This window comes from Rana temporaria, chromosome 2 (genome assembly GCF_905171775.1).
Source record: "Rana temporaria chromosome 2, aRanTem1.1, whole genome shotgun sequence".
In the NCBI taxonomy this organism is placed as follows: domain Eukaryota; kingdom Metazoa; phylum Chordata; class Amphibia; order Anura; family Ranidae; genus Rana; species Rana temporaria.
This window is the reverse complement of record NC_053490.1, coordinates 501018961-501045946: the sequence shown is the minus strand read 5'-3', so window position 1 is coordinate 501045946 and position 26986 is coordinate 501018961. Positions and strand designations below refer to the sequence as shown.

General features: G+C 43.6%; 1 protein-coding gene across 5 annotated transcripts in view; it reads left to right on the top strand.

The window, feature by feature from the left end:
- TIAM1 (TIAM Rac1 associated GEF 1) overlaps positions 1–26558 on the top strand; it is a 569717-nt gene extending 543159 nt beyond the window's left edge. For all 5 annotated transcript variants that reach the window (XM_040338862.1, XM_040338863.1, XM_040338861.1 and 2 more), the window contains 7 exons: positions 5012–5130; positions 7020–7128; positions 8917–8975; positions 10141–10243; positions 11444–11531; positions 20927–21099; positions 22980–26558. In XM_040338862.1, the coding sequence (XP_040194796.1) occupies positions 5012–5130; positions 7020–7128; positions 8917–8975; positions 10141–10243; positions 11444–11531; positions 20927–21099; positions 22980–23488 (1160 nt within the window). In that variant the 3' untranslated portion in view covers positions 23489–26558. The remainder of the gene's footprint in view (positions 1–5011; positions 5131–7019; positions 7129–8916; positions 8976–10140; positions 10244–11443; positions 11532–20926; positions 21100–22979) is intronic.
- The last annotated feature ends 428 nt before the right edge of the window (positions 26559–26986 follow it).

The following is a 26986-nucleotide window of genomic DNA, read 5'->3' as shown; positions in this document are numbered from 1 at the left end:
CTAATCTGTCCTTGCTTTGCCCTTGTCCTATCTAATGCCACCAGATACCCAGCCACCTAGTGGCAAAAGAGAGAAGTGCAGCAATTCCAGACTTGGGGTGAGATCAATTGATCCCTAACAATGAGCTAAGGTAACTATACCTGGCAGGTTAATTTTAAGAGCAACCCTGCCTAAACACCAGGGTGCTACATGTGCAAGCTAAAATGCTGATTTTTTATTTTTCTTGCATGTCCCCCTTTGGATAAACAGAGACTGTGCTTCCAAGTGTACTTACAGTGCACAGTGGATTTGCCTTTAGTAAATAACCCCCACTGCAAGCATGAAGTCTGTGTTCTTATGTTCCCATTTCCTCGCACAGCCAAAAAAAAAGCAGATTAATTGACGTGCAGGCAAGTTGCCCTACAATTATATGACTGAGGTAGAGGGTAAAATGTTACATTGTGTGCATTTTTGCAGAATCTATGGGAAAAAAATTAAATAAGTAACTGTACAGTAATATATATATATATATATATATATATATATATATATATATATATATATATATATATATACACACACACATACAGGGCTCAAAATTTCAAGTCCTGAGCTACTAGCCAGGCCTCAAGAGTTACTCGCCACCAGTTGCCCCACCTAATTCATACACTGCCCTGCGCCTAATTGCACCCGTAAACACGCCCTCGTAGATTATCTCATGGAATGACAATGTTTTATGCAGAATCAAGTTACAAAATTAAATATTACCAACAACAACTTTTACAAAATGGGACAGGGCACTGGGGGCAGATCAGAGGGACAGGGCACTGGGGGCAGATCAGAGGGACAGGGCACTGGGGGCAGATCAGAGGGACAGGGCACTGGGGGCAGATCAGAGGGACTGGGGGCAGACGAGGGACAGGGCACTGGGGGCAGACCAGAGGGACAGGGCACTAGAACTGGGTCTCTTCCCCATTCTCTTGCTGTCTCCTCTGCAACTCCCATCCATCCTCTCTCTCTCTCCCATTCATCTCATCATCAGGAGTCTGTGTGTGCGGCTCCACGCTTGCATGTCCCCACTTCCCCCTTATATTCAGGCTGGCAGAGAGGAGAGGAGCTGCAGCACAGCGGGAGGAAGTACAATCCAGCGCTGAGATCCACACAACTGCACAGCCATTGACACCATAGCACAGCGCACACTGACAGCGCACAGCACACATTGAGACCAGTCTGTTCAGTGCTCAGGCTAAACTGTTGGACACTTACATAGAGCACAAGGAGAAGAAAACTGCACAAACTAGAAGGCTGCCGCTCTCATGTCAGGGCAACTTTCAGTGGGCGCTGCACCGGAGTGGTAATTTTTGCAATCCTCCACCTCACTCATTACTTTCTGCTCTCCAGCTACATTGGTCGGGGGAGGGGGGCAGGCTCAGAGAGGTCATACTGTTAGGTCCCATGGCTTAATGAGAATTGTAAGGAGAGCACCTGTGTACTGCTCTGCCTGTGCGCGGCTCAACAGACTACTTTTCCCGAGCATGCACCTTTCCTCTTCGGCCGCCAATCTCATCTGGACTCTAAGTGTAGGCACAGATTGGAGGGAGATTGGTCATGCAGCCCTGTCATCGCTCGCCCCCAGCTTAAATCCACTCGCCAAATGCTAGTAGGCGAGTGGAAATTTTGAGGGAATTTTGAGGGCTATATATATATATATATATATATATATATATATATATATATATATATATATATATATATATATATATATTCTCTCTCAAGCAGAAAAATTGAATTTTGCACCCCCTACAATGCCACATTTGCTTGCTTGGGGCCACAGAAGATAACAAGCAGTTTTACCCACAGTGGTTATACAGATTAGAGCCATCCTATTTCTAACACTGGCAAGAAGATAAAACCCTCCCGTTGCTCAGGCAACAAGCTTATATTTCCTTTCCTTCCAATTTTATAACAATTGTCTGCCAACTTAGTGGTAGAACATAAAATCGTGCATGTCCTTGTTCTATGAATTCAGTCCGGGAAATATTTGTGCCCAATACATTGTACCTGGTTTCCATGAACATATATTGCAAGTAAAGTCCCTATGAATAACAACAGTAGACTCCTCCAGTGGGAAGGACAGTATAGAAGGAGATCTGATTGGTGCCCATCTATTAATGTGTTTTTTAGCTTTATTTTTTTAAATATTATTTTTTTCACGCAAAGCTTGCTTTTGGTGGTATTTAATCACTGCTGTGTTTTTATTTTTTGCTAAACAAACAAAAGACGGAAAATTTTGAGAAAAAAAAAACAAAAAACATTTTTCATAGTTTGTTATAAAATTTTGAAAACTTGTAATTTTTCTCCTTCATTGAGGGTGCGCTAAAGCTCACTGGTAGCTGGCACTGTGTGCACTGGTAGGCGGCACTGGTGGGCACAGATCACTCGGCGACAGCTCTCCGTGATAAGGACCAATGTCTGTGTCACAGCCGCGGGTAAACGGAGCCGATTACCGGCTCTGTTTACATTACATGATAAGCTGTCATTGGCTGACAGCTGATCATGTGGTAAGGGGTCAGGATCGACCCCTTACTCCGACCTGTAATCAGCCAAGTCTCATAGACTTGGTTGGACAGAGCGCGCCGGGGGCACGCAGGCCGTTCGAGCACGGGAGGACGTCATATGACGGTCTACCGGCAAAGTAGGTCTATTTTGTAGCCGTCATTCAGCTATAGCACGGACGGGAAGGTGTTGGAGACTATGAGGTTGAATTACTAAAACTGGGGAGTGCAAAATCTGTACATAGTAGCCAATCAGCTTCTAACTCTAAGCCCTTGTTCACATTGTAGCAATTTGTCATGCCATTTGACAGGCCAATCCGCATGACAAGTCTCAGCGTATTGCTGGCAATGGCACGGTTACAATCTGTGCGACTTTGCGGCGTCGCACTGATTTGCAAAAGTAGTTCCTGCAATACTTTTGCTGATTTCTGGGGCGACTTCAATAGACATGTGTGCATGAGGCCGCACAGATGTCTTTCAAGTATCACCTGAAATCGCGCTGATGTTCTACTTTGAAATCATGCTACTTCAAATGAAGAATAATGATTTCAAAGTATCTTTTTAATGTAAAACAATGGCTAAGGCCCTATTCACACGGATGCGACAATTTCTCTGACTTTGGACTTTATTCTGTACAATGGAACTGTTCTAATCGGATGCGACTTGAGTCACTCCAACTTACAGTATACTGTGATTCTGTACTTGCCAGATATGCTGCAGAAATCTCCCTTCACAAAGTCTGGCTGCATATATTTGAACTGTGGGCAGCTGAAGCCGCTGCCTGTTCACTTCCTGAATTTACAAAAACACACACCTCTAGCTCTGCCACTCTCATTGGACCTCTTATGACTGGCAAACTCTCAAGAGTGAGAGAGAGCGCTGTGCATGATGTCATAAGCCTAGGCTAATGACCAGACAGGAAACCGGAAGTGGGCTGTATAAGGGATTTACTGGCAGAAAAAAATGTTTTACTATCCAAAGTTAAACCAACAAGGGTAGAAGATTAAATAGATGGAAAGATGATGAAAAAAATGACTCAAGTTCCGCTTTATTAAGCTTTGACAAAAAACTGCTTTCAATGCAGAGCTGCACCAGATTTTGCAACTCTCCAGTTTTAATAAATCAACTGGCAGCATAACTTCTTTCCTGACATATTGTACTATATGTAAGAACAATGTTTGTTGCCTATCAGCAACCAATGAGATTCTTCAGTGGAAAAGGGACAGTAAAAGTTGGAATCTCATTGGTTGCTAGGGGCAGTGCAAATTTTTTAGGGCATATTTATTCAATATATAAGCCCAGGGGCTACAACACTAGGGGTAAGTACAGCAATACAAATCCACATGGTGCTAGTCTGGCATCAGCAGGGCCGGACTTACCATTGGGCTTGACTGGGCTCAAGCCCATGGGCTCCACCCAATAGGGGGCCCCGGGCTCAATCGCCCGTTCACGGCAATCGCGGAAACCCCCTCCTGCAATTTTGCAGCAATCCGCCCTTTCGCGGCAATCGCAGCAAACCCCTCCTGCAATTTCGTGGCAATCGCAGCAACCCCCTGCCGCAATTTCGCGGCAATCCCCCGTTCGTGGCAATCGCAGGCAATTTCGGAACCCCCCGCTCAACAACTTCGGCGGATGTATGTAATTCTCTGCAGCCCCCCCTGCTCAAAAACGTCGATGCTCCAGCTTACAGCTGTTTAAGGGGCCCCAAAACTACTGAAGGCAGCCGTAGAAAGAAGTAAGAAATCCGGCGACTGCCCCCCCCCGGTCAACAACTTTGGTCGGTCGGCGGCAACAACCCCCCCGCTTCTCTGCTCCAAGGGGCCCCTTCGATTATTAAGCCCAGGGCCCCCCACCACCCTAAGTCCTGCCCTCGGCATCAGCATTCATTCGTTTGGTTGCATAGCCCACTAGGAGTTGCATAGCCTCCCATTGATGATTCCTCTGTACATGTGCAGAAAATATCCAGTCATTCTATAGAGAAATCCATCCATCCTGGAATTTGTACATTTTTCTTGTCCAAAAGTTAATGAACTCGGGAAACAAGCCCACCCTCTTGCATGCTTTCCGTGACCTTATTCCTCCCAGTTTATTGGCAAAGTTTAGATGTATATTGTCACTTAATATCCATTGTGATGAAGAATCGTCTCGAGTGATTTGCATTAGAGCTTCCGGATGGTAAGATGAGTCTCTTTCGAGGTCATTTGATGTAATTACTCAGCCCTTCTAGTTCAGAGTGATAGACAGACCTCAAAGTGGACAAGACGACCTTGACGAGCTTTCATGTATATTAATGAATGTTTCATATCTTCATAGCCAGCAGACAAGGATTAAGCTCCGTTAGGAGCTTGGAATCACTTGGTACATCCAGTATGAGCAGATAGAGGACCCAGGGCAAATGCATGCTTTTTTTGGAAGTAAACCAAACTGAATTAACCTGTATTGTTCCTGCTAATCACTGTTTTTTTTGCTATTTCCAGTGGCAATCAAAACCATGAACAAAGTGGCCAGCCACATAAACGAGATGCAGAAGATCCATGAAGAGTATGGTGCCGTGTTTGACCAGCTCATAGCCGAACAGACCGGGGAAATCAAAGAGGTACAGGCTATTCTGCCTCTATACGTTATTATTTTGTCATCCTGATAAGATTAGTCCAATAATACTTTTAATTTCAGGACAATATGCATCATACGTGGGTTGTGTGTGGTTAAGTTTTCAATATCGACGCAGTATGACACTGTGTATGCTCAATGAAGTTCCACGCCAAGCGCCGAAGTTGTGGCTTTTTTGTTCACTCCGGTTATGGTGCTGGTGTATGTGCTAATCCAAGAAGCAATGTAATTAATCGTGAATGAACGCCGCACACCAGACAGCTTTTAGGGTTTGAAAAGTAGAGAATGGCCTCCGCCGCAGTTTCTCCAAATAGATCACAGCCTGGCACGTTTCGCCACACTGGGCAAAATGTATCGTGGTCTATCGGAAGAAGCCAAGGCTGTTATATAACCTTTAAGCACCCAGAGCTGTCTGGTGTGTGGCGTTCACTCATGATTAGCTACTCATTATTGCTCTCTTTGTGAAGGATATTCTTTAAATTTGTCACCAAGGGCCAGTGTTTGCATCAAAGCTGCTTTTCTCCACATATGTTTTTGGGAATGCAAAAGTAGCTCAGAAAAAACTATAAATAGATAGATTTTATAGATTAGATAGAGATAGAGATAGATAGATATATAAAATGTACTGTCAATGACTGTTGGAGCTACTAACATTAGTTTATTTTAAGGAAGATGGGGTCCAGATTTTATATGCAGATCTTGTATTGTCTTGCAGAGTCCGTTTTAAGCTTTTGCATAGTAATAGAGGACAGTGCCCAATCAGTGTTTGTAAGTGTAGCACTACCCCCGCAGGAGCTGTTGGTTATATTTTGGATGGCAGGTTACCTCTATATTCGGGCTGTCCAGGGTGAAAGGAGAGTCCGAAGAACTTCAATGTCCACACACAATGTACCTCTTTTCTCTCTGGGTTTATTTAGGATTACTTTAGTAGAAAAGAAGGATGAGGGGTGGAAGGGTAAGTAGGTTTAGGTGCACAATCACAAGTAGGGAAACACTCCTGTTTCCAGCAAACCGCTCTCGTCGCCACTCTAGCCAGAGTGGGTATTGCTCACCCGGATAGGTCCCTTTCACTAGCAGCCGGAATGGCGCACGGAATAAAGTACAGTCTCTCCCACAGACCTTCCTTTCTTGATGAGACACTTTGGTCCGGAATCCTCTGCCACAGGATTCAGCACCCGGATCTCTTTAGCTTTGCTTCACTAGAACTTTTAGATCCGACAGGCGACACTGTCAGGCCTCTCGGTGTACGGTGCATCCTTAGATGAAATTTCCAGGCCTTCTCCCAAGGTACCAGCCTCTTGGATGGTCCTTACCAGGATAGGTCCTCCCCTGGTTTCCTTCATCAAGTGGCCTCCTCCCAAAGGACGGACAGCACAGGATCACCTCTGCAATACAGGCGCCAGCCAGACAACTGGGCCCATTAAACGAAGCCGCAACCCCTGGCCAACGTGGTCCCGGAGCCAGGATTCACAACGCACACCCCTGGCCAGGCGGGCCACGAGGTGTGGACGGACGAACCCCGCACCAATGGCGTCTGTCCCTTAAGTACCCCTCCCCAGCATGCACAGCAGGGCAACCACTCCCACTGATTCGTTGCTGAGGGGGACACTCAATGTACCATGGCCTGGCTGCTGCCACCCTTGGAGTGGTAATAACACCCCCAGGCGATCAATGGTGGATACTCCCAGCACAGCCATGGCTGGAACAGAGGCTAAATTGCCCTTAATCATTCTGGTCTGAGCCAAATAACAGCTCAGACCCCCATTAACTTTAAAGCAGTGCCTGATCGCCAGAAGCAGGGCGCTACATAAGAAAAGGAGCTTCTTTCTGTTAAGAACATGCCCTTTAACATGCTATTTTTTTTTTGTGTTCTAGGTTGCAGATTTATCAATGGGAGATCTATTACTACACAGTACCGTTGTGTGGCTGAACCCTCCGACATCACTTGGCAAGTGGAAAAAGGATCCTGAACTGGCAACCTTTGGTAGGCCTGACATCTTCAGCACATTACACTATATGCAAATAAAATGTTAAAAGTGTATCTAAAGCAAAAAAATAAATATATATATTTAAATATATATTTTTAGTTTGAGAATTGTGAATGTTTCGAAATCTTGGCAGATTTTAATTGTGGTCGGCGTGAGACCTGAGAGGCAAGCCTCAATATCTGTCAATCTGTCCTGTACTTACCGTTTTAGAGATGCATCTTCTCCGCCGCTTCCGGGTATGGTCTTCGGGACTGGGCATTCCTATTTTAACAGTCTTCCGAAAGGCTTCCGACGGTCGCATCCATCGCGTCACGAGTAGCCGAAAGAAGCCGAACGTCGGTGCGGCTCTATACGGCGCCTGCGCACCGACGTTCGGCTACTTTCGGAAAATCGTGATGCGATGAATGCGACCGTTGGAAGCCTTTCGGAAGACTGTCAATCAAAATAGGAACGCCCAGTCCCGCAGCCCATACCCGGAAGCGGCGGAGAAGATGCATCTCTAAAACGGTAAGTACAGCTTCGATTTTAAAAAAACTATCCGATTCCCCTAGACAAAATGAGCATGAATCTAAGGTTAAAAATTGTAATTGCCGGGTGAACCTTCACTTTAAGTCTTAATTTTATTTGAATAAAACATTCACAGAAACATTTGTCACAAGCTGTAATTATATAACCATCAAACATTTCTCAGAGAGGGTGAGGCAGGAATCTCGGATGGGACAATATTGGAGACCTTAAAGTAGAACCAAAGGAATTTTTTTTTTCATTTTACAATAGAATGAAGGAAGGTTGTAACCCCTGTAAGGTCTGTTTGCAATATGTGTCCCATTGGGAAGGTTTCCCTTTACTTCATGTCCCATACCCAAAACAGGAAGTGTGAAAAAATCCTTCTAAAGTACAAGAATCCTGGTTTTACCGGTGTCATCAGAACTAGTTTTTTTTTTTTATATGCTTCTGCCTATAATGGTAAACAGGACAAATGGAGAGCATGAAAATAGGGTAAAAATAGAGAGGGTGAATCTCCCTCAAAAATCCCCCAACAAAAGCTGTGGGAGGAGAGGCGAATGGGAAGCAGCCATGTTGTCCTATAGCTGTTAATCACAAGGAATTATGATTTGGGAGGGAAGCTGAACTGTGCATTTTAATGTAAATAGCGGCTATAAGAGTAAAGAAAGACATCTATACTGTATGTGGCTATGCAATTGGCATCACTGAGCTTCTACTAAGAATTTTCACCTCTGTAGTTATTTTCCAGTGCCAGTTTGAATCTGGTTGTTGGCTTTGGGATGATACATTGATAAATGAGGCCTGATACCATTTGGTGTCTAATGATACTTTAAAGGGTCACTAAACAACATTTTTTTTTTAGCTAAATGGCTTCCTTTACATTACTGCAGTCCTGGTTTCATGTCCTCATTGTTAGTTTTTGCTCTGATGTTGCTGTAATTCTTCTCTGTTCTGGACACTCCCTGGTTGTCTGTCTCCTGATGACCACAGTACTGGGAGATTCTAGTTTCATTTTCCAAACCATCACTGCTCTATGGCTCTGTCTAGCACAGAGGCAGGATAACATGCAAAAACAAAACTAGATGCAAAAACGAAACTAGAGGTACATTATATGATTGATTTTTATCTATTTTTAATCAATTTTAAAAGGAATCCGTTAACTATTATGTCTCTATACCCTGCGAACAGTCATTTCAGCAAAAACATTTTTTTCCTTTACAACTCCTTTAACTTAATGTTCTAATGTCTAAGCACTTTATCTGTAATCTGTTTTCCAGTATTTAAGACTGCAGTCGTATTGGTGTACAAGGACAGCTCCAAGCAAAAGAAGAAGCTTGTAAGTGCATTTGTGTTCCTGTAATGTGAATTTTTCAGGGGAGATATGGGATACGTACATAAAGAGATATAGAAAACCCCTTAAACGTACGGGAAAAATCACCCTTTAAATGGAAAGGGGGCTCTCTCATCGGTCTGACATGTCCTTTGTCAGAGTCTGAGCAACGGCTCTCCTGTCAGAAATGCTCATGCATTTTGGGTAGATGTAGCTTGGATAAAAGCAGCCCATAGATTGGGCAATTGAAGGAAAAATGCTTGATACTCTAACACAGTCAGTGTTGATGGGGAATCCCACCTGCAGTGCAAGTGTGTTCTGCCGGTGAGGAGCTTTTGCACCGGCAGAACACAATGAACACTGCAGGCGGCTATAGCCACCAACAGTGATCATTTGAAAAAATATATATGACAGGCTGGTTGTAAAGTCAATGAGTCGACTTCAGTACAACCAACCTGATCATAGATGGCTCACATTTTGGCCTGTCCTGATCCCCTGGCAGTGCTCCTGGCTCCTCTTTATCGTGTGCCCCCAACAAAGAGCCGCTTTCCATGGGGGCACAGTGCCGGCATGCTTCTAAGTCCCGCTGCTGCATCCATTGACACAGCAGGACTTGGCCTCGCCCCGGCTCCCAAGTCACTGGATTTGATTGACAGCAATGGCTCCCGCTGCGATCAATCTATCCAATGAGGACCCAAGACAGCTGCTGGGCTTGTGCTCGTTGTTGGAACAAGTTGGTTCAGTTGAGAAAAAGGGGTGCTCTGGGGGGGCAGCTGCAGCACAGAAGGTTTTCACCTTAATGCATAGAATGCATTACGACTTTACAACTCTTTTAAGTGGTGGTGGTGGAGGGGGGTAAGGGTGTTGAACCACCATCGAGAATCTGCTGCTCCCTGACATTAAAAAAAAAGTATTTTTCTGCAGCTTTATTCCTGTGTTTACAGATTCCACTGGCTTGAACTAATTTAAGCAAGAAGATAAAAGCCAGACATAAAAGACATAATTGGGTTTTCCTTTATACCTTACTTAACTTCACACAAAATAATTGTACTTCAATTGGGCTTTAATTGAATAATCACCCAGAGGAAAGCTTGGTAGACACAGCCAATTACAGTTGCTTCTCATTTTTTTTGATTAGACATTTGAAATGTCCTTCTTCCCTGACTTTTAGGGTGGATCACACAGAGCCTCCATGTTTGAAGACCGCGATCCATTCCGCTTCAGACATATGGTTCCTACAGAAGCTCTGCAGCTGCGAGCGCTCACTACATCAGGTAATGCTTACAGAATCTTTACAAGGGGCAGCAACCTGTGGCCAGACGGCAGGGATGGTCTGGCCATTGGGACTACAGGGAGTTTCCTGGTGGGCCGATGGCTCAGTGGGCCGGCTTCAGTGACAGCGGACTGCTGCCCCCCTCCGCTCCTCTGTCTCTCCCTTTCCGCAGCGCTCACCTGGGGGGGAACAAAGAAGCAGGGGGAGGATCAGAGGAGCAGGGACGACGACAGAGGAGCATGGGGAGAGGGGACAGACAGCTGACTCAACAGCTATGGCCTGGAAGTTTCTCACTTCTGACAAATCTTGTCCCATAAGGGGGGACACCAAACTGATTCTTTGCCCTCTAGCTTCCCCACTGGTACTGCCTATAAGAGTATCAGTACCAGCCGTAATAAAGTAGAACAGCTAGTGAAGGGGGAAAGGGGGCTTGGGTGGCCGGGGGGGGGGGTGCGGGAGTTGTCCAGCCGCCATGGGAGAGACCTGTCAAAGTGGGCCAGTCTGGGTGAAGTCCAGGGCCAAATTTCTGTCCCAGTCCAACCCTGCCAGACGATGGGTAATTATTTATTTTAGATTGGCCATAGATGGGTAGATAATTCCTTGAGAGCAAATTGATCATAGGTGATCATAAGGTGACTGGAAGACCTTGTTTTCAGGCAAGTTTAACATATTGTGCTAGTATGCCACTTGTACAAAAAAAAAACACCCAGCGGTTTACTACTGCTTTAACATATTTAAGAAATGCAAGCAGTGTATTTAACTTTATTTGAACCTCTTGCGGTAGCCTGTACATAGAAGCAGCGCAAGGAGTTTATCGACTGTGCTGCAGTGCTCATGTTCAAACAAAAGAGGCATGCTTGGAGAAGGAGAGAGCAGGTTAACAGAACCAAGCTCATCATTGTGCTGCTTCTTCTTTCCATGTCCAGTCACAGGCTGGGGGCTGAGACAATACCTTAATTGTAACAAAGAACAACCTCCTGTGCTGCCATATAGAGTTGTGTTGTGTGGCAGAACTGTTTGCTTGGAGTTCAGCTTTAATTTTGTGGACAGAAATGGAGTAAATAGTTTGCTCTGCCAGGCTCACAATATGGTAGTGCACTGTGCTTGACATGCATCCAATTCCATTGATATGACTTTGATTTTACTTCTTATTTTCAGTTCATTCTGTAACCTGTGCTGTTTTTTTTTCTCCCTTTATTAGATGCTGAAACAAACTCAGTCTGTGAAATTGTTCATGTAAAGTCGGAATCCGAGGGGAGACCAGAAAGGGCTTTTCATTTATGCAGCAGGTGGGCTCATCTATGTTGTAAAGAGAGATTTGTAGATTTATAGACGGCTGAGAAATACTCACTACTTTGAGCCCAGGTTCACACTGCTGCAGGATTGAAATACATTTTCATACCCGCATGTCAGTCTGACTTCGGGGGCGATCTCATACACAGGTATCTATAGAAATCGCACCTGAAGTCGCCAAAAGTAGTACAGAAACTACTTTTGGGAATCGGTGCAGCGCCACAAAGTCAGCATCGCACAGATTCGGATGGTGCAATAGCCACCGATTTGACATGCCAAATCGCATCAATGTGAACATAGGCTAAATACTTTTTATGTTGTAACCTCTTGGTGCTGACAGTACGCAAATATGTGGCCTCTCGGCCAGTGGGCCTTAATACTGAGCGGTTGCAAATTTCCATACCGGAATGTAAATACAGCTGCGCTTCCAGCACAGTGATGGTTAACCCCTCCTGATCACTCCTTGTAATTAGGAGCTTCCCGATCGTGGTCACTCACTAAAATTTAGAAGAAGAGGTTTAACCTTTAACTGCATTGATGGTTCTTTACTGTAAGAGCGGCAAGAATGTGGAATCCCCTTCCACAAGCAGTGGTTTCAGCGGGGGGCATCGATGGTTTCAAGAAACTATTAGATAAGCACCTTAACAACCACAACATACAGGGATTTACAATGAAATACTGCTATATAATCACACACATAGGTTGGACTTGTGTCTTTTTTCAACCTCATCTACTTTGTATATGACCACTGTGACAGCCAATAACGGCAGTCACATGATCACAAGCCCCGCCTCCCAGCATCTGAAACCCCTTAAAGGAGGTTTTGGCGCAAAAGGGTTAACATGATGAGCTCTCCCAGAGTTCGTAGTGCTCAGAGTTCAGACAAGGACTGACATGCAAGCATTTTCCCCAACGCCAAGGTTTCATAAATATGGGTTAGGCTGCCCTTACAGTGATCATATGAAAGAACATTTTCCATCTGTCGAAGAAAGATTGTGTGTAAAAAAAGATCTTTGTAGGGAAACGTCACCAGTGAAGTCTATTTATAGAATTCAATTTTTCCAGTTCTGGAAGTTTTTCACTAGTGTTTTTTTTATTTATTTTTTTAAACTCTGGGAATTTTTTTACCAGTTTTTGTGCCTTGTTATCCACGTCGTGTTATTTGATCACAAACCACAGTCCCAATTCCAGAAAAGTTTGGATGCTGTGTAAAATCTACATAAAAACAGAACGCAATGCAAATCTCATAAACCCATATTTTATTCACAATCAAACATTTTGGAAATTTTTGGCAGCAACACATCTCAAAAAAGTTGGGACAGGGCAACAAAAAGCTGGCAATGTTAGTAGTACTAACAAGGAAGAGTTGGAAGAACATTTTGCATCTATTTAGGTTAAAGGAGTTCTCCAAGCTAAAACTTTTAACCCCCGCTGTGCCCGGGCTGTAAAACTATACAAAATAAACTTTTACTTACCTGCCTACGATCCCCCGTTGTTCCGATATCGCCGTCCCGGTCTGTTCCACTTCCTGCGGGTCGGTGACTCACAGTGCGCTCAGCCTATCAGCAACCGCAGCAATGTCCCGTCGCGGCCGCTGATGGGCTGAGCGCACTGTGAGTCACCGACCCGCAGGAAGTGAAAGAGACCGGGACCGGAGAACGGGACGGCGATATCGGAACAACGGGGGATCGTAGGCAGGTAAGTGAAAGTTTATTTTGTATAGTTTTACATTCCGGGCACAGCGGGGGTTAAAAGTTTTAGCTTGGAGAACTCCTTTAATTAACAGCTCAGTAACATAATTGGGTACAAAAGGAGAATCTTAAAGAAGTAAAGATGGGCAGAGGTTCACCAATCGGCGAAAAGCTGCATCTAAAAATTTCGAACAATTTCAGATTAATTTTCCTCAATGTAAAATTACAAAGTCTTTAAATATTTCATCATTTACAGTACATATTACCATCAAAAGATTCTGAGAATGTGGAGAAATCTCAGTGCCTAAGGAACAAAGCCGAAATCCAATATTGGATGCCTATGATCTTCAGGCCCTCAGATGGCTCTGCTTTAAAAACCAGTATGATTCTGTGATGAACATCACTGCGTGGGCTCAGGAATATTTCCAAGAATTTCTGTCTGTGAACACAGCTTGCCATGCTATCCAAAAATACAAGGGAAAGGTCTAATATGCAAAGAAGCAGCCATATCTGAACATGATCCAGAAATGCCACCATCTTCTCTGGGCCAAAGACCATTTTAAAATTGTTTGTTGCGAAGTGGAAAACTGTTCTGTGGTCAGACTTATCGAAATTTGACATTCTATTTGGCAACTATGAATGCTGTGTCCTCCAGACTAAAGAGGAGAGGGACCTTCTGGCTTGTTATCAGTACTAAGTTCAAAAGTATGCATCTCTGATGGCATGGGGGTGCTTTAACCACTTAAGACCCGGACCTTTATGCAGGTAAAGGACCTGGCCAGTTTTTGCGATTCGGCACGGCGTCGCTTTAACTGACAATTGTGCGATGTGGCTCCCAAACGCAATTGGCGTCCTTTTTTTCCCACAAATAGAGCTTTCTTTTGGTGGTATTTGATCACCTCTGCGGTTTTTATTTTTTGCGCTATAAACAAAAATAGAGCGTCAATTTTGAAAAAAATTCAATATTTTTTACTTTTTGCTATAATAAATATCCCCCAAAAAGATATAAAAAAAAAGTTTTTTTCCCCTCCGTTTAGGCCGATATGTATTCTTCTACCTATTTTTGGTAAAAAAAATCGCAATAAGCGTTTATCGATTGGTTTTCGCAAAATTTATAGCGTTTACAAAATAGGAGATAGTTTTATTGCATTTTTATTTTATTTTTTTTTCACTACTAATGGCGGCGATAGGCGATTTTTTTCGTGACTGCGACATCATGGCGGACACATCGGACAATTTTGACACATTTTTGCGACCATTGTCATTTTCACAGCAAAAAATGCTATAACAATGCACTGTTTACTGTGAAAATGACAGTGCAGTTTAGGAGTTAACCACTAGGGGGCGCTGTATGGGTTATGTGTGACCTCATATGTTTTTCTAACTGTAGGTGGGCGGGGCTGGATGTGTGCCATAATTGATCGTGTTTCCCTATATTAGGGAACACACGATCAATGAACCTGCCACTGTGAAGAACGGGGAAGCTGTGTTTACACACAGCTCTCCCTGTTGTTCAGCTCCAGGGATCGATCGCGGGACTCCAGCGGCGAATGGGTCCGCGGGTCCCGTGGCCACGGAGCGTCGGACCGGGTCGCGGGCGCGTGTCCACGGCTGGGCACTTAAAGAGGACGTACAGGTACATGCTTGTGCCCAGCTGTGCCATTCTGCCGACGTATATCTGCAGGAGGCGGTCCTTAAGTGGTTAATACATGTGGAAGGGGCAGCTTACACATCTGGAAAGACACCATCAATGCTGTAAGATATATGCAGGTTTTGGAGCAGCAAATGCTCCCATCCAGATAACGGGGTAGATTCAAGAAGCAATTGCGCCTGTGTAACCATAGGTTACACAGCGCAATTGCTTACTTGCCCCGGCGTAACGAGTGCTCCCGATTCAGGAACCTCGTTACACCGACTGCAGCCTAAGATCTGCGCGGCATAAGGCTCTTATGCCCGCATATCTTAGGCTGCATTCTTGCGGTGGCCGCTAGGTGGCGTTCCCTTTGTGCTCAGTGTATAGTATGCAAATTGCATACTAACACCGATTCACAATGTTGCGCGAGCCCTGCGTACGCAATTTACGTCGTTTTCGCGCAAGGCTGCCCCTGCTATTAGCAGGGGCAGCCCATGTTGCGTATACCCGTCGTTCCCGCGTCGCGAAATTTGAATTTTACGTAGTTTGCGTAAGTGAATCGTGAATGGCGCTGGACGCCATTCACGTTCACTTTGAAGCAAATGACGTCCTTGCGACGTCATTTGCCGCAATGCACGTCGGGAAAGTTTCCCGACGGAGCATGCGCTCTACGATCGGCGCGGGAACGCGCCTAATTTAAATGATTCCCGCCCCCTACGGGATCATTTAAATTGCGTGCTCTTGCGCCGGGCATTTTGCCGGCGCGCCCGCACAATTTACGGAGCTTCTGCTCTGTGAATCAAGGGCAGCGGAGCAAATTTGCGGGGGCGCAGGGCAAAAACGTTGCCCTGCGCCTCCGTAAATAATGGGCAATTCTACCTGAATCAGGGGCCAACGTCTTTTTCAGGGAAGGACTTGCACATTTCGGCAGGGCAATGCTAAACCGCATACTTCATCTATCACAACAGCATGTCTTCATAGTAGAAGAGTCTGGGTGGGGGCTTAACTGGCCTACATGCAGTCCAGACCTTTTATCGACTGAAAATATTTAGCTCAAGTTGGTATGAAAAATATGACAAAGAAAACCCAGGACTGTTCAGCAGTTAGAATCCTATATCAGGCAAGAACTAAACAACATTCTTCTCCCAAAACTCCAGCAACTGGTCTCCTCCGTTCCAGACATTTACAGAGTTCTGTTTAAAGAAGAGGAGATGTTACATCGCGGTTCACATGACCCTGTCCCAACTTTTTTTTTGTTACTGGGGTCGTACATGCATGTTTAATTCCTCTACCAGGAAGCATCCGTTCCATATTACTGGGCAACATCACGTGTATTTTGTGGCTTTTTTTTGGAGCAGAGATGGCTCCTGTTTATGGAACAATATTTTATGGAGAACCCTGACAAATCTGATTTATATCTTATGTTTGTGGACGCCGGTCAGGAACTTCTCAAATTGATCTCCAATTATCTGTAGGCTGAGTGCACCGAAAAAGCATTTGTCTATCCACAACACGCCTTTACCAGTCATCGGTGCATTGTCACTATAAATAATAATTATTATAATTGAACCTTGAGTTTTAATCTACTAAATAACATTCCAGATGCATCAAAACAAAAGCTGTTCAGTGTCCTACATACTTTTTTTTTTTTTCTTAAGCATCCACAGCCTAAGAAAAATAGCCTGTCCCCTGCCAGCTTTTTGCTGAGAAGGACCCTTTGTGCAGCAGTCTCTCTGTAGAGGTGTAATATGTCCTCTACTGAGACAGACCTATAGCTCTATAATCTTATGTCCCCTACCAGTGGCGTTTTTTTTTTTTGGGGGGGGGGGGTGGTGATGACAAACATGCCCCCCAGTCATCCAGCCCCGCACTTAACCCACCTAGGTTACAAACGGGAAGCTCTCTTACGGGCGGCAGCTTCCATCGCATCTCCTCCGAGGCATTCAATAGGATCGCCTGTTCTTTCAGCCAATCAGGTAATGGGTCTCAAGACCCGCTTCCTGATTGGCCGGGAGGAGGATCAGTGTGACAGTAGTGAATATTCATTTGCTATTGTCACACAACTGTGTGGGCTCAGGGCACAATGCTCTGCGCCCCGAGCCCAAACCTTTTTTTTTAAGCCTATTGGAGCCTCTGGCTCAAATCACGTGTGTCTAAAAAAAAAAAAAAAACACCATTGAAATTCATGTGTCCGGCGCGCCCTGCATGTAGATTAGGGGCCTGGATGCATGGATGGGGGGGCAGCACCCATGCGCCCCTCATGGACAAGACCACCACTGTTCCCTACTAATTGGAAACTCTGTTTTTGACTCAGTGAAGGCAGGGTCAGACCTCTGCAGAGAGATTCTGCTTCCACGCAGCAGAGAGGAAGGGTCCTTCACGGCAGCAAATTGACAGGATCAGGTGTGGTGGCTTTATTTGTTTTCTTTTTTTATGCTTTTCCCCTCGGTTTTCACCTTGTGATCTGAATGGAGGAGCACAGGGACACCTTTGGACAGCTGCATTGTCATTTATGGGGGGAGGGGAGTATTAGATGTGATAGCAGATTTATATGCACTAAAAAAAGAAGCCAAGCTCCAGCTCACGCTTAGTAAGAATTTACAGCAAACTATTTTTTTCCGTTTTGGGATAAAGGCTTTAAATAAAAGCTGATCGTTGTACACACCCGTCAGTGGTAAATGGTTGGGTAAATGTCGGGTTTAATACCGCTTTAAGCACCCCAGACAGCATTATGGTTTGTCCCAATCTTTGTTGCTTTTTCTGGGCGGGTTATCCTATCAACATGTAATTTAGAGAAAAATATAAATAAAGGTGTGTGAATAAATATTGAATACTATAATTACGGGAATAACCTGCATACCGATATCGGAATACAAAATATTTAGTGCTTGAAACAAAACTCTCTGCTATGCACTGTTTGAATCCAAGTTGGTAACGCAATAAAATTCCTTTTATAATTTTAGAAAATTAAAACCCTGTGTGGAAAAAAAAGTGATGTCGAGGATAATGCACCCCCTTTTAGTACTAGTTTATAAGGATTTGCACCAGATTTAGCATTCTCCAGTTTTAGTAAATCGACCCCTAGATGTCTTCCCCTAACATATATAGGGATCTCTGCCATACCTAACACTTAGGGCCCTTTCACACAGGCGGATCAGTAATGATCCGATCCGTGTGTCCGCAAAAGCTCAGCGGGGATCCCCCGTAAAATCCCCACTGAGCTGGCAGCTGATAGGGCGGTCCCTGCACACAGTGCAGGGACCGCCCTGTCTTTCCTCCGCTCTCCCCTATGGGGGATCGGATGAACACGGACCATATGTCCGTGTTCATCCCATCCGATCCGTCAGACGGAAAAAAAAAAAGGATTTTCTTCCGTCCGCAAATGCGGATCTTTGCGGAGGCGGGTGATTACGGGTGTCAGCGAATGGTCATCCGCTGACACCCGTAATCACATAGGGACCAATGTATGTCCCGTTTTCATCCGCAACGGACGGCTGAAAATGCGGACATACGGTCCGCACGTCTGAAAGGCCCCTTTACCCCTTTTCGTTCTTTTCCTTTTCCATCATCCTCCTTTTTTTTTTCTTTTTTTTTTTTGACAAACGGTGTTCTGTAATATTTACCTATATCCCTTTTTCTTGTTGAAAATAAATTTTAAAAGAGGAGTATGGGAATCTGTTTTTTTGCAGATTCATACTTGCCTAGCTGGATGCAGCTTCGGTCCCCTGCCAGATGTTCTTCCCAAGAACTGAGCGATCAAACGCCACCAATTACTTGGTTATCAGGGCTCCTTCGAGCAGAGAGCTGGTCACTGTCAGTCAGTGCTCTCTTCTCTGCACCCCACCTGCTCACTGGAGCACTGGGCTGTGGAGGGGATGGGAGTGGCCAGCTCAGCCTTAGCAGCTCGCTGAGAGGCTGGTCCAGGCATGTGGGCGGATCCCAACCATATGGTTGCGATCTTGCCTAAGACTGGACCGGCTCTGTGACATCGGCCAACAGTGGACTTCAGCCCGTTGTCTGCTGAAAACGGGTCACGGGAGTGCAGAGCAAACTACTTTCCTGTGAATCGCAGGAGAAGTACAGCCAAACAAGCTTTGGCTGTACTTCTCCTTTTAACTTTAAAGTATGTAAAGCTGGAACTTGTATTTCTAGTTTTAAGTGGAGAATATTGGTACCTCCTGTTATTTTTTTTTTTTTTTTATTGCTGCTGGTGTCCAACTTGGTAAGATTCACCCTCTCTTTGTGCCCTGGTAATAATTGTAATGGGAAATCAAAAGGTTTTACAGGTGTCACCAGAACACATAGCAAGGGGAAATCTTCAAAAGGCAACACTTGTTGCTGTGATCAGTATCGAAGTGGAGATTTCCCATCACTTTTGGAAGTTTTCTTTTACTTTCTGTTTATGTTTTTATGACAGGAACTGAATGCAATGCTCCCAAATAAAAATACAAGCAAAAAAAAACTGACTTTACCATCACCTATTCATAAACCCTAATCACTGTACGTTAACCACTTAAGACCCGGACCAAAATGCAGGTAAAAGACCAGGCCCCTTTTTGCGATTCGGCACTGCGTTACTTTAACAGACAATTGCACGGTCGTGCGACGTGGCTTCCAAACAAAATTGGCGTCCTTTTTTCCCCACAAATAGAGCTTTCTTTTGGTGGTATTTGATCACCTCTGCGTTTTTTTTTATTTTTTGCGCTCTAACCAAAAATAGAGCGACAATTTTGAAAAAAACAATATTTTTTACTTTTTGCTATAATAAATATCCCCAAAAAATATATAAAAATAATTTTTTCCTCAGTTTAGGCCGATACGTATTCTTCTACATATTTTTGGTTAAAAAAATCGCAATAAGCATTTATCGGTTGGTTTGCGCAAAATTTAGATCGTTTAAAAAATAGGAGATAGTTTTATTGCATTCTTATAAATTTATTTTTTTTTTTTTTTTTTACTACTAATGGCAGCGATCAGCGATTTTTTTTTCGGGACTGCGACATTATGGCGGACACTTTGCACAATTTTGAAAAATTTTTGGGACCATTGTCATTTTCACAGCAAAAAATGCATTTAAAATGCATTGTTTATTGTGGAAATGACAGTTGCAGTTTGGGAGTAACCACAGGGGGCGCTGAAGGGGTTATGTTTCACCTAATGTGTGTTTACAACTGTAGGGGGGTGTGGCTGTAGGAGTGACGTCTTTGATTGTTCTCCCTATAAAAGGGATGACACGATCGATGCAGCCGCCACAGTGAAGCACGGGGAAGCCGTGTTTACACGCAGCTCTCCCCGTTCTTCAGCTCCGGGGACCCCAGCGGCGATCGGGTCCCGGAGCCCGCGACCCACAGCTGGGTACATGTACAGGACGTACCTGTACATACATGTGCCCAGCCGTGCCATTCTGCTGACGTATTTGTGCAGGAGGCGGTCCTTAAGTGGTTAAAGAATAGGCCACATACACTCTCTAGAATGTTTCTTATATGAAAATAATGGTCCTCTGAATGTGACTAAGGTTTTGTAAGCAGAGATTGGTTAGGTTAATGTTGGGAAAATCTTGGCCACAGCCATCTATTTAGAATGTCCTATGTAGCCCCACCCTATTAGATTGTAAGTTCTCTTGAGCAGGGCCCTCTTAATCCTCTTGTATTTTATTGTATTATAATTGTATTGTTTCCCTTTTATATTGTAAAATGTTGCGCTATATAAACCCCAAATAATAATGTATACAAAAATATTTTCCTGCGAGTATCATAGGTCTGCTCTTCAAGGCGTATTCTACAATTTATACATACTCTATATCAGGGATATGCAATTAGCGGACCTCCAGCTGTTGCAGAACTACAAGTCCCATGAGGCATAGCAAGACTCTGACAGCCACAAGTATGACACCCAGAGGCAAAGGCATGATGGGACTTGTAGTTTTGCAACAGCTGGAGGTCCGCTAATTGCATATCCCTGCTCTATATCCTATGGTTTGCAGTTTTGACTTGTCTTATGCACATGTGAGCACTCTAGCTGCGCTCTGCTCCTTCCCGTATAACATACATGTCTTTTATCACTGCAGTTCTCCAGCGGAAAAAAAGGAGTTCCTGAGGGCAGTGCATTCTATCCTACGGGACAAGCACAGGAGGCAACTGCTGAAAACTGAAAGCTTACCAAACTCCCAACAGTATGTCCCATTTGGGGGGAAGAGGCTGTGTGCACTGAAGGGTGCTCGCCCTGCCATGAACAGAGCAGGTAATGACAATATGGCACACCACCCATCATCCAAATGTCTCTCAGCAAAAACTGTTTAATACCAGTCAAGGCTCAGATGTTTTGAAGTTGCATATAAAGAAAACTAACTTGATTCACACTAGTCTCCAAAGCCACTTCACTTCCAAAAGCACCAGACTTTAGTACTTTTAGGCCTGTAAAGCTTAGAGGGTGCCTTGGCTGTACTAGATAAAAGTCCTAGTGGGTTTCTTTCAGAAGAAGCATGAGTTATGTTTTGCATGCAGAGCTGGGTGGTCTTAACCACCTAGGACCAGCACCTAGTGTAAGCTCATCATAACTCTCACAAAGCCATCATTTAAGGAAATCTCTGTTGTCAGGAATAAAAATATCATTCTAATGTAGGCTGCCATGGGTTGCCTTTCACACTGCATGCTGATCCCAGGACAGTGGAACAGTGGTTCAGCATCACTGTGGGACAGTTACGACCTTGGGTATAATATGCTGCTTATAATTCAGAAAATGGTGGCTTCCAGCAGATGGCTGTTTAGCTTAATGACCAGTTCCCTGTTTGAAACAGATGCATGTGGAAAAGAGGTTCTCCGTGAACGAGTTGTTCTTTCCCCCATACTCAAAGAAGAGGGGGATTGACAGCCGTCAGGCCATAAAGTTCAAATAGAACTCACTGCTTATTCCTTAAACATGTTGGTAGGTTACTTTGCTCCTGTCTAAATTGGCCCTAGTATGTGTATGTATGAATGCGAGTTAGGGACCATAGATTGTAAGCTCCTTGAGGGGGAAGGACTGATGTATGTATAATACAGCCTTCAAAATTTCCACTCGCCTGCTTGCCTTAGGGGAGAGGAAATAAGCTTAGGGTGAGTGTGGAGCCGCATCAGAGGGGGGCGGGCACCACCAGCAGACTGGGTTAAATGGGAGCCAATACGCCTCCCAGCCCCTGTCATTCTCTTAGCAGGGCCTGGGACACAGCGGGAGTCGGCAAAGAACTAGATGAGGTGGGGGTAGGACGAGGCAGGGGGTTGGACGGGAGCTGCCAAAGTTTTCCTATTAACTAACTGGTGATTGGTTGCTCAAACCGCCTAGCAACCAATCACCAGCTTGTTAATAGGAAAAGTTAACTTTGGCAGCTCCCGCTCTGCTGTAAGTCTCTCTGCATCCTAAATCATTGAACGTGCCATTCATTGGTTTTCATTTTATTAATGCTAAGTTTAACATGGCAATAAAATATTTGCTTAACAAGGCAGTAATGTGTACTGTGCCTATAGTAACTTATCATATTTTATCCTTATTTTATCACTGTTAGATCAATGAAATATGGTTTGTTACTATTAAATTTGTTGCTAATATTTATTTTTGTAACTTATTTCTGCATAAAACATTTAATCTTGTAATTTCATGAGATAATGTAGGAGGGTATGTTTAGGGGTGGAAATATGGGCATGACAGGGGTTGGGTGGGGCAACTGGTGGTGAGTAACTCTTAAGGCCTGGCTAGTAGCTCAGGACTTGAAATTTTAAAGAGCTTTGTAAATTTTCGTTGTATAAGGACTTGTAACAAATATATAAAATGTCTATAGTGCTGCCATTGATACTTGTTCAGTTCTATGTGTATGTATTTGCCATTATTTCCCTTTAGTAGTAGGTCCCCTTTAAACATATTAGATCTTTGACGAGAGCTGAATTCTGTACCGTTGTTGGGGGATTGATGGGCAGGGGGCTTTAAATCGCTAAACGGCTGTACTTGTAAATGCAAAGATACTAACTATTTTCTAGAGAACTCTTTAGGATTGGTTACATCGTTTAGTTTGACTTGCAAATGAATGTCCACAATTTTAACAAACGGTCTAAAGTTTCCTTTTTCTGATTGGATCTTCTCTTGTACAGTTTCTGCTCCCAGTAGATCCCTTGCCCGGAGAAGACGTCTCGTTAGGAACCGCTTCACCATCGACTCAGACACGGTTTACTCAACAAGCCCTGGCAAAGAGCCTGACCCTGAACCTGAACCCGAACCCAAACCACCTCAGCAGACGAACAACAGCGGTGACACTGACCGCTGGGTGGAGGAGCAATTCGATCTGGCCCAATACGAGGAGCAGGACGACCTGAAGGAAACGGACATTCTCAGCAGCGATGATGAGTACTGCGAGTCCATCAAAGGCGGCTCTATGGAGAAGGATCTAAGCGACCAGCTCGAAGCCACTTCCCTCTCCAATGATTCATTGGATAACATAGTCCAAAACACTATGAGCACTCACGCTTCCCGAATGACCAAGCTCAAGAAACAGACTGCCTTTTCTGGAATGAACGGTAGCATAGAGAGCACCACCGAAGAAGTTATATGGGTGAAACGGGAAGACTTTGTACCAGCCAGGAAACTAAACACAGAAATATGATAGTCACTTTTATCGCTCTGTACAGGTCAGAATAGGTGACGGCGTTCCATGCACTGTGGAGATGTAATCCTCTAGACTGCACACTTGCACACAAAACGTTGGCAGCTACATTGGCCGCAGAGCGGTACTGGGTTACAATAACGCAAATGCAGAATCCTGTTACATAAGCCCAGCATCCTTCAGTCACTAGCAGGTCGGGGCTGCTATCATTATTATTATTAATTTTTTATTTATTAAACAATCAGGGTTGGACAGAAAAAGGGTAATATACAAAAGCGGCAACGAAGACACAAGGCAGCGCCAAGTCTTGTAAAGAGAGCACAAAAGAGGGACTTGTGTTGTGATCGCTCTGTACTTTGCTCCCTGCACTTTTCCCTCGTTTTATGAAATTTGTTGTGTTGATATTCCTTTTTGCCCCATCACTGTAAAAACATGTTCCGCTACTATAGCTTTGTATTTAAAAAAAAAAAAAGTGTTTTAAGGGGTCGTTTGGAATATGTGCAGCAAAAACCGTTTTTGTTCTAGTTTTACCTTTTTTACTTTATTTTTGGCCTATTCGATGGTTATTTAAGTCCTGTTACAAAATACTTTTAATTACATGTCAAGCTAAAAAAAAAAAAGTGTAATGATGCCAAACTCTTTAGAGGTGGAAAACTTGAAAAAAGAAAAGCCTATAGGTCTTTATTTTTTTCCTTTTTGTATTTATAGCTTTTAAATCCAGGGACACCAGGGGATAAGGGGCATTTTATGTTTTAAGCCTTCAGAGAAGCAGATAATCTAGTCTTTCTTAGGATATAGGACACACTAGTTTTATACACATATAAATATATATATATTTAATACAGAGAGCGTGGGGAAAATAAAGCTATCCATAGTTTTACAAGAAGCATATCCTAATTTTTCTAAGTCATTCTTCCATTCTGGTGGCAGTGGCACCAGCTTAGACCCAGCCAATTCATTAACCATTCCAATAGGGCATCTTATTACCTGTATGCTTCATCCTTACTTTCTAAATGAGAGGTCCAGTTTGTATAATAAAAAACTGCTGGATCCTTTCCTTCTGTAGCACCTTCGGGACCCTCGTCCTGATGATGTTTGCACTGCTTGAGGGACGTAAGTCCAACCATTCCAAATAGTGGTAACTTCAGAAAACCATAATAACGTGGTATGTCAAGCCAAAACTTTTTCAAAGAATGGGAAATTATTAGAATCCCTGTCAGTTTTTTACTGCTAGTCTGGGCTCCGTCTAAGAGATATGTTCTCACTTCCCATCCTGCTGACAATGTTTCACCAGACAGGAAGTGAGGAGATCTCTCCGGTAGCAACAAAGACAAAAAATGCTTTTCTTTAGTAGGAAGACTAAAGTCCCTGGCAGATTTTAAATTTCTGTCCATTTCTCTCACAGCTTTTCCTTCACTTCCTGTCTGGTGGAGCTGTTATCCGCAGGACAGGAGGTGAACAAAGCCCCCAGATAGCAAAAAAAAAAAAAAACAACCAGAGGTTCAGATGCTTGGCCACCAATTCCAACACGAGAATAAAACTTTTAAAACTTAAGGTATATTTGTATTGCAGTATTTTAATTGAATAATAAGTGGCACTTGTGTTGAACTGTGGCTCAATACCAGTAAACAACAGGTGATGTGGTAGGCGATGACTTTGTTTTCACACAATACTTCTAAAAAATGTTTTCCTGCAAAAATGAAGTAAACATTTCTCCTGCCACCTGCTTCACCGTTTTTTTCCCCCCCAAGAAACGGTCTTTGAAGTGTTTGCTGGTCTCCTGCGATGCTCAGTAGTGTCACTAAATACCACATTGGGGTAGGGGTTGGTGAAATTAACCACTGAGCATAGTGTGTGGGGGAGGAACCAAGAATCCAGCATTCCCTGAAGAATTGGTTTCTGAAGAGTCTGGTCGGCAGGATGGTGGCAGGAGGGGTAGATGTATACAGTCTTCTTTCCATGGAAACCGTTTTTGGAACTTTTAGCAGACAAATTAGAACTACTATTTAAAGACCATCCCAAGCTAATATCAGTTTTTTGGTTGTCGTCTCTAGGTCAATTCTTCCTCCTATTTTTTTTCTTTTAGTTTATTTTCACTCAGGGACTCGGCAAGGTCCTCACTAGACATTCCCAATCATGGCTATTACAATGCCAAAATAGGGTGTAATGCTCTATTCTCCATCAAATATATTCAGTTGTTAAATTCCACAACAAGAGTGTGACACCTGCTAATCGGCCTGGTAATGGTAGGTCAGGCCCCAAGAAGTTGGCTAGTTATATAAATATAACCCACTGGCTTCCATCCAAAAGCAATATAACCATTTTGGATGAACGTGCTCTTAATTTTAGATTGACCTCCCCCACCCACCAGCCCATTCACCAAACTACATGACCGCCACTATATTTTTAATAAAGTTTTAACTCCGTTACGTTGAACGTTCGAGGGTTCATGTTGTGAAAAGAGTTTGACATCTTCATGTTGTGATAACGTGGTGGAAACAGCTACTTAAGATTTTCTGTGCCGGGGGCCTCACGGAAAGTGAAAAACCTTTTTGTTGCTTTTTTTTCCTGGTCTTTCCTGGAATGGTAAGATGTTAAAGTCAATATTCACAATGCTAGCTATGGTTCCATTGTGACGTGTAAAAGTGAGGATGTAATCTTGCTACGCTTTGCAGTCCTAGTACAACTTATTTTTTGGTTGGTGTGACCGTGAATCTTGCAATCCATGAGCAAAAGCTTCTGACCAGATTTTTTTTTTCTTCTTTTCGTAATTCTATTGTCATACTATACCATGCGCGGTTCACTAGTGTATGCCCCCAACATGATATTCAGACACAGTGACCAGTCCTGTGGTGTACTGTTCCAAGCTGAGATATGGTCCATTGTGAACAACTGGAATTTCTGGTGCTTTTCTAGGTACCGTTATATGTACATATTGTCATGACATGTCGATGTCAAATGTTCTTATATATTTCTTTTATAAGCTGAAAGAAGGTCTATTTTTATGTTTTTAGGTCTATGAATGAAAAGTTGTAAATGCCTGTCAAAAACAATAAAATATGGAATTAAATGGTTTGTTTCCGGGAAGATCTTATTGTATGTTGCACTGCTCATCTGTTCATGTTCATAATCTGTACATGCTTCGAATATATGAACGCTCCAAGATGGTTAAACCTCATTAGAAACGCTCCTCTCCAGACCAGCCTGTGCAACATGTGCTTCATATATAAAAGAAAATGTGCAGCTCCAGTATTTCCAATGAACAAAAGTGTGAAGTATATAATATGTAAAAAGCAAACGCAACTCGTGCAAGTATTTTTCAATAATATAACTATAATCATAAAAAATACAGATATAAAAGATAGTCTTGTGCAAGAAATCATGAACAGAAGATCCAGCACCTTCACACGTGAAAAAACAGTCCTAAGAGTGTTCAGAGGTTGGCCGCCACCTCCCCATTAAATCAACACTCACCAGATACAATGGCTGCCATTTCAA